We start from the raw sequence: 7,985 nt of genomic DNA, 5'->3' as shown, positions 1-7,985 counted from the left end.
ATGTTCCTATACTGCTAATTCCCAAATGGAAATGTACAAACAATAAAGAGAGTTTGTTTCTGTCTTTACTTTTACTTGAAACTATTTGAACAATTTACAGATAAGCTTCTCTGTTTCTTTGATTAGGTTTTATTTGCTCCTTTATATTTATCTCAAAGAGGGCACCGTTATTAAAAAGCTCCAAGGACAGCCTGCACCATTTTCCCAACTCCATAATTTTCTCCTTACAATTTTTCTTCAAAGAGTGAATAATACACTATTCAGTGCATTGAAACTGCACTTTGCTAATGGAAACACTGCCTGGAGCTGCTTTGAAATTATATCCAAAGCACCCCAGAGCACTGAGCAATCTGTGTGATGGGCACTGTGAGTGCCCTACTATTGCCATGTCCTGGCAAGTAAGTTTAACATTCATGGGAGTTACTCCCACTAAGATTTGAACCTTCTGTCCTGGGTGTTTTGGGTCTCGGCAGGATATGTCTTCAAAACTGATTTGATTGCCTAATGCATTGCTTCAGAACTGGCAAAGAGTCCTTACAGAGAATCACCTTGTTCTCTGATGTTAGGCCAACTCCTTCAGTCAGTCTGTGTTTGTCTTTTCTGGTTTCCCCAGCTCACTTTTCATCTTGAGCCTGTGCTTTCCTGCCCAACAGCCATGCAGGCAGGCGCTGCTCATTTCTAATTCCTGTGTGCACCCTCATTTCAGCTCCATGGCAAAGGTCCCTCTGCCCATGCTTGCTTTTTTGTCTCCTCAGAGCCCAGTCTTTCCACAACAGCACAATATTCAGCTCTGATAAACCTTCAGACTACTCCATACTTTATTTTCATATTCTAGTTTATCACTAACACTGGCAAAGGAAAAGCACTGGCAGGAAAACTCAGTGAAGGTTCATACTGAAAATGAAATAGTCGTTCATTTATTATGTATTTTTTGGCAACAGTCTTTTTTTTTAATAGTAATTTATGCCGGCTAGAGGAAGCGCATGGACAGTCTGCCAACACGGGTGAGCTCCTGAGATTTTCCAGTAAGTCTTGCGCAGAGAGTATGTCTCTTGACGTCTCAGATCCAGCAGTTCTGGGATCATTTGAGAATCTGATTTTATCTTTCCCTGGAGTAAGTGCTGAGCTCCCAAGACTATGGAAAACAGCTCCGGGTGATGACTGAGCTAGACGCAGGCATAGGGCTGCACGGACGCCCCTCCGGCCCCGTGCCAGGATCGGGCCCTCGGAGGGACTGTGCGGTGCCGGCAGCCCCGGCAGCGCGACCCGCAGGCAGCGCCGAGCCCCGGGGGCCGCGGGGCGGGCGCGGCTCCGGGCGCGGCTCCGGGCGCGGCTCCGGGCGCGGCTCCGGGCGCGGCTCCGGGCGCGGCTCCGGGCGCGGCTCCGGGCGCTGCCGCAGCGGCGCCGCCGCCCGCGGACTACAGCTCCCGGCGTGCCGAGCGGAGCCCGCCCCGGCACTGCCCGGCTGGGCCGGGCCGGGCCGGGCCGGGCCGGGCTGGGTCGCCTGGGGTCGCTGGGAGCAGCGCGGGCGGGGGCGCGGGCTGGGGCGGGGGCGCGGGCGGGGGCGGAGGCGGCCGGGAGGAAGGTGAGCGTGTCCGTGTGTCCGTGTGTCTGTGCGTCCGTGCGTGCGGGGCCGGCGCCGCGCCGGGCAGGTGAGAGCCCGCGGGCAGGAGGAGGAGCGGCGGGAGGAGCAGCGGCGGGAGGAGGCGGCGCGGTCCTGCTGCCGGGGATGCGTGTGTGCCTGTGCGTGTCTGCGCCGCTCACCTCGGTACCGCTCGGGTCACTCGGTGCCGGGCGGGTCCAGCTGCTCCCGGCGCCGGCGGGAATCGCTTTTCCCAGCGCCGCCGGTTCTCGCTGAGGTCCCGAGAAGAGCGTGAGTGAGCAGCGGCTGGGAGCGATCACGTATGTGCTGTAGACGCACATGTGTTCCCTTCGCATGCAACACATTTGTCGGGCTGCAGCTTCGCCCCGTGACACCGGGCGGCCTCGAGGGGGATGGGGCCCAGGCGAAAGGGGTAATAGCGAATTAATTGCAGATGAGAAGTAATATCCGTCTTTGAGTCATCAGTCTTTGAGGCATAATTTCATTCCAAAAGCTCTTAGATGAATGGTAGATCTTATATAGGAGAGCACTGCTTCTCCCGTAGGATTATCAGATTTCCACCGGAGAATACAGATCCTGGATTATTGAGCTACATGGTATTTGCGTGTTTCTTTCTAATTAGTCTGTGAATCTGAGTGTAAAATTCTGTATTTGGAAGGGGGGGGTGGGAGTTATATGCTTCTAAAAGATCAGATATATATTTTCTCTGGCATTTTACACAGTTTTTCTGGTTATTCTGTGCTCTGTGCATACTTACTGCCTTAATTGGATAGTGGTGTCAAAGGTTGATTAGATTCCCTAATAGATTTTGGATCTTCAAGAGGATTGCAGTTTTAAATGCGTGGTTAAAACAATCGTGTTTGCCGTCTCCCCTCAAACAGTTGAGAGGAGGGCTGATGTATTACATTTGCGTTATCTTCCCTTTGGTTTATTAATGTATTATTGTGAGGTTGTCGGGTTCGGTTTTGTTGTTGTTGTTTTTTCCCCCTCTGCTATTTCATTTGCAGACCGAAAGGAAATGAATGTCAGAGAGGATTTGTTTAATCATTTAACAGCTGACACAAGCCATGTCCCTAACAAAACGTTGGTGAAAAAGTGGTGAAGAAGATTTCTGGGATACAGCAGCGCCAGTACTGTGAAGCCACTTCTGCAGGTCAGGGGCAGCATTTGCTGGAGGATGCCATAGCCCAGGAGGTGAGGCTCGTGGGGACGAGGTCGATGGCTTGCATGGAGCTTCTCTACCTGGCCGAGGAGAGCAGACAGGTGCCCCTGGGCACCGCTACTGGCTGGAGCCTGCCCCCCCATCCCTACGAGCAGCAGCAGCAGTGTGAGGGGGGTGAGGTGGACCCCAGAGCAGCCGCTGCCGTGGCAGCCCTGCACTGTGAACGGCACTGCAAGCCCTTGCAGAGGGGCCCTGCGGCTGAGCCCCCCCTGGCACCCCAGCCCTCCTCCCTGGGCACCTCGCCCCAGGAGCACCCTGCACCCTCCAGCACCTCCCAGCTCTGCCACCCAGCCGAGCGCTTGCCCAGGGAAGAGGATGGAGGGAAGAAAAAAGCCTGCTGCTGTGCCCAGGAACTTGAGACATCGTTCACCTATGTGGATGAAAATGTAAATCTGGAGCATGCAAGAAGTCCCCCCACTCCTACAGGTGGCCAGGGTGCCCCCCTGCAGCAGCATTCCTGCAGGGAGCTGCCACCCGAATGGGTGCACGATTCTCCTTCCTTGGTCTCCGAGGAGGACGATGCCGCCTCGGAGGCAGCAGCTGGGAAATCTGTTGACTATGGATTCATTAGTGCCATTTTGTTCCTGGTTAGTGGCATTTTGCTGGTGGTAATTTCCTATGTGGTACCCAGAGATGTGACTGTGGATCCCAACACCGTGGCTGCCCGGGAGATGGAGAGGCTGGAGAACGAGAGCGCAAGGATCGGTGCTCACTTGGACCGCTGTGTTATCGCTGGGCTGTGCCTCTTGACCCTGGGGGGCGTGGTGCTGTCCAGCCTGCTGATGATGTCCATGTGGAAAGGGGAGCTGTACCGGAGGAGCAGGTTTGCATCCTCCAAGGAGTCTGCCAAGCTGTATGGGTCTTTCAATTTCAGAATGAAGTCTGGAGCAAACGATAATATGCTCGAGCTGTCATTAGTTGAGGAAGATGTGCTTGCCATAGATAATTAGTGTGGTCATGATTTTTAAGGCAGCATTTCTACAGGAAAATGTGTTTCATTAAAGAAAGCAGATGCAGCTAAAGATAGCTGGTGATGCAGTTTATTTGTCTGACAAGAATGGTGTTATCTTAAGCTCTATAATCAAATGTTTGCAATATATGAGTACTTGTTGTAAAGGGGAACTGTGCCAGATGAAATGCAAATGATATAAAATAATGAAAACCACTGAATAAAAAGAGACTTGTGATAAGTAGGTTCCTCAGATACTTGTTTATCCTAATATAAAACATTCCATTGGTGTCTTGCCTATATAATTTTCTTATTACTCCCATATAGAACAAGAACAACCTTGACACTTCGGAAACTGTTAATTTTTGAAGCCTGCAGGATTATTAACAGTCTACTTGGCAGAATATTAAGCAGGACCAATAATCAAATAGCAGGGCTAATATTTCATTAAGAGATGCTTTTTTATTCTTTAATTTTAAGCAGATCCCTTCTCTTCAGTTAAGTGACAGCTATGGGAAGAAAGAACACCACTTGGTCATGGCTGGCCACAAACCTCCCGTATTTTCAAACAATTGTACAATTAGTGATGATTATTTAAAATATAAAATAAGAGACAAAGGGCAGGAAACCATATGGCTCGTGGTGCTGGTAGGAGACAAAAGGCTCTTTCAGTGTGAGGTCAGTGACTCCATTTCAGTTCAGATTAGCAATGATTGATAGTCATTAACTTCTGATAGCTATAGTGACCCATATAAAAGAAGTTTAGTTCCTGGTGGACAGATGTCTTTGTATGAAAACTGCCATAACATGAATTAACAGACCTCTTGTGAGGAGTCTCAAAAGACCCAAAGACTGAAAATGCATGGGGATGCTGAGACTAGACACTTCTTCAGTACATTTGCCAGAAGAAATTTAAGCTCAGCTGCAGGGCTTTGCATATACTGGGGCTGTCTGCATCTTATTAGTCCTTTTTGAAACTTCAGTTTTTTGTCACTAGGCTGTCAACCTTCTCATAACCAGCAAGGAAAGGTCAGGAAGGAGCTCTCTGAGACTCATTCAATAAAACCCAATTTATTTGTAAAGAATAAATCATCAGGAAATACAGAGGTTAAGTATCAGGCAGTTTACTGGCTGACAAGAGACTCACTTAACATAGGGGATGGTCAAGGTACATATTGCTATTAATCTCAGTTCTGTGGCGCTGTAGCCAAAAACCTGTACCATTGATGCTATTTGCTTTATTACCAGCCAGTTTCTAGGGAACACTGATGTGTTCTTTGTAGTGCTGGGAGTATCAACAAAAATTGTTCCGTGCACCGCTGTCAGTTCTTACTGAGAAATGGTTAATACATATATATGTCTTGTTAATAAGTATATGTCTGTTATATGTATGAAAAGCCAAACATGGGTGCAGATCTCTGTCTGTGCAGACTCTGGCTGCAGTCTTAGAAGAAGCATGTGCTTCACTATGACAGTCTTCTCAGTTGTGAGTTAACTCTAAAATATCAGGAATATGCATTATTTTTAAAATACTTTTTTCCCTACTGTGACGCACAACAGATGAGTTCTCATGGGAAGGTGGGAGATTTCCTTTATGCTTCCTTTACCCAGCACACAATATGTGGCAGCACAAAGTCCAGAATAACAAGTGGATGGCAGAAACCTAGGTTCCTCACAGAGAGACCAAACACTATTTTGCCACTTTGTTCTTTATTCTGCTTCTCTGGCTGGTTTTGTCAAGAGACAATTGCAGAACCCAAGTCTGACTCAATTAGTTCAGTCCCTCATGCTTGCTGGCACGGATGTCTGTGACAAGGGCCCAAGGAGCTGCCCTGCTCCAGAGTCACACCTTCGGTCAGTAAATTCCATAGTGTGGTACCTGGGGTTTAATGCTGGCCCTGCATCCGGGTTCACATGTTCTCTGCTCCAACTGCAGCTTTAGGTCCATGTTACTGTGTAATTAAGTGAGCTGCCTTATTAGAGGGAGCTGCTGCCCAGTAAATGATTCTCCCAGTTTATGTCATGATACACAGCGTGTTCTCAGGCAATAGCTAAGCAGTGGCCAGCATCTCCACAGTCATCTTTGAAGAGCTTACATTCTTCTGGCTGTGTCATCAGAGATTCCTAATTGAATCTCTAGGATAAATACATGAAATGTCTTATATCTGGAAGCTCCCTCAGCCTGTTGTTATCAGTACAAGTGAGGAAGGACCTAGCCTGAGAATCCGGATGCAGAGCAGGAAGGTTCCTCTTTTGCTGGCCTTGGCTGGCAGGTGAGTTATGTGGGCACAGCCTGCAGAGCTTGACACTTTTCTCAAGGTGGGGAGGTGACAACAACCCTTCTGCTCATCCTGCCCTGAGGATGGGAAGGGGCTGGCCTTCCCAGGGAAAGCCATGCCAAGCAAGAGGGCAAATGTTGCTGATCTGGGGTCAGCAAGGTGGTGTAGGGCAGGGGACGAATATCTTGGGGGATGAAAACCCTTTCGCCTGCCTGGGCCCCGTGTTCTCACCTATGTGACAGAAGCTCTAAAACTGAGGGTGGTGGATTTGAGAGCTATTATTTTTATTTTTTAATTATACATATGCATGAAATTGGAGTACATTCCATTACTGGAGAAAGATGTCAGCTTAAGCTGTATGGATCACAGATTTCTTGCAGGAGCCATGACATGCCTTAATGCTGATTATTAGCACTAGAAAAAGGAACGCTTCCCTGACTGTCAGTATGTTATTGTCAAGTGAGAAGTTTTCTGACACTTTGTAAAATGCCTGTCACAGATCATGAACCTGCAATACTTTAATGAACCCTGAAATTTTTCCTGAGCATTTTAAGGAAACATTAGTCAACCTGATAATCTAAATGTACACTGCAGAAGTGTGAGGAGTAATAAAATTTAAACAACAGGACTAACAGTTTCTTTATTTTGGTGTAAGTGTATGCTATGAAAGAGGTGAAAGAAGGTCTTCAGAGCACAGGAATTTAGCAGATAAAAATGCTTGGGACATTCTAAAGTGATCAGAGCATCACTTTAGAAATTGCAGCATGATGTGAGTTAGTGGTGCAATATAAAATCTCCAGACTCTCAGGTTCTCGTGCTGTGAAACCAAACACAGACAGAAACCAAAGCACTTGCTGTCTGGTGGCTGATGGTGGAATTGAATGTATGAGCCCACTGGCCACTGGACAGGCCTTCACAGCATTCAGCTCACATGAGAAGGTACCAAAGGGTGAGGCCAAGGGACATTTATTGCCTCCTCATGCACCCTTGCAATTGACTTCCCCTGCTCAAAATTTAAATGCTTTAAAGGTACAAATGGGAGAAAAATTGTTGGTGTTTTCACTGCCCGGGCTAAAGTTGTCACTTGATTCACTGGAGAGCTTTCTCCTTTATTGGGGAACTAAATTTTGGCATATATTGAGTGGGTTTTAGGTGCCCTCTAAACATCCCTATTCTGAATATGTATTTCTGAGTACCCTGGAAACGACAGGATTTGTGCCCTTAGTCAGTTTATTTCTGACCAGCCCCAGCTGCCAGATATGACACTTTCCTGATTTCTACCTCATGACACGTCTGCTGGCTGGCCCAGCCCTGGTCTCTACTTTCCCACTGGGGGTGTCCAAGCTTCCCTGAAGTGCGGGAAGGGAGGCAGCAGCTGCCGGTGTCCGGCTCCCTGCTGCTCGAACAGCTCCTGCTCGCCCTGTTCTCAGTTCCCTTTTTTCGGTCACACGCTGTGCCTGAGGCTGGACATTGGGAGCTGCATGGCAGCTGCTGGGGATGCTGATCAGAGCAGAGGCTGGCACTGCACTGTCCCAGCCCACGCATTGCGGGTGCCCAGCGTGTCTCCCACCAGCCTCGCCTGCTGCTGCCAGCCTGAAGCCGGCTCCGTGGCAGGAGCCCCAGACTCTCCTAGGAAGCTACACTAGGTTGTTGCTGGGTTTTTATGTGTTTGCAATTTTTTAGTCTATGTAATTCTTTTAAAATTCTGTCTGCAATGAGTATAGAGTTTACTGACTAAGAAAGCAACTGGTTTAATTTTGTAAGACTCTGACTCACAATGTGGTGAAACATCACAGTCCATCATGAGCTGTTCAGTAGTGCATTTGATGCCTTATTACAATTGCAGCCGTGTTCTGTACAGAGTCAAAAATAAAAGTCTGTGAAGCTGAGCGTTGTCATTGTGAGCCTCTTTGCTGATTTCAGTGATGGGCT

General features: G+C 48.3%; 1 protein-coding gene across 6 annotated transcripts; it reads left to right on the top strand.

Annotated features, from left to right (window-relative positions):
• The first annotated feature begins 1,514 nt into the window (after positions 1–1,514).
• On the top strand, positions 1,515–4,015 carry TMEM74 (transmembrane protein 74). Of its 6 annotated transcripts, none has more exons than XM_072924938.1 (2): positions 1,515–1,585; positions 2,659–4,015. In XM_072924938.1, exon 2 carries the CDS (start codon positions 2,822–2,824, stop codon positions 3,773–3,775), a length of 954 nt encoding a protein of 317 aa, XP_072781039.1. In that variant the 5' UTR covers positions 1,515–1,585; positions 2,659–2,821; the 3' UTR covers positions 3,776–4,015. The 6 variants fall into 6 exon arrangements, with proteins under 6 accessions (XP_072781039.1, XP_072781038.1, XP_030122439.4 ...); XM_072924937.1 differs by lacking the exon at positions 1,515–1,585 and adding an exon at positions 1,668–1,873; XM_030266579.4 differs by lacking the exon at positions 1,515–1,585 and adding an exon at positions 1,668–1,902.
• The last annotated feature ends 3,970 nt before the right edge of the window (positions 4,016–7,985 follow it).

This window comes from Taeniopygia guttata, chromosome 2 (assembly GCF_048771995.1).
Source record: "Taeniopygia guttata chromosome 2, bTaeGut7.mat, whole genome shotgun sequence".
In the NCBI taxonomy this organism is placed as follows: Eukaryota; Metazoa; Chordata; class Aves; order Passeriformes; family Estrildidae; genus Taeniopygia; species Taeniopygia guttata.
Note: the sequence above shows the minus strand (reverse complement) of the source record. Positions and strands in the feature narration are given on the sequence as shown.

Excerpts from the sequence above, each read along its gene's own strand:
- TMEM74 (XM_072924938.1), top strand. The coding sequence starts at position 2,822 with ATGGCTTGCATGGAGCTTCTCTACCTGGCCGAGGAGAGCAGACAGGTG.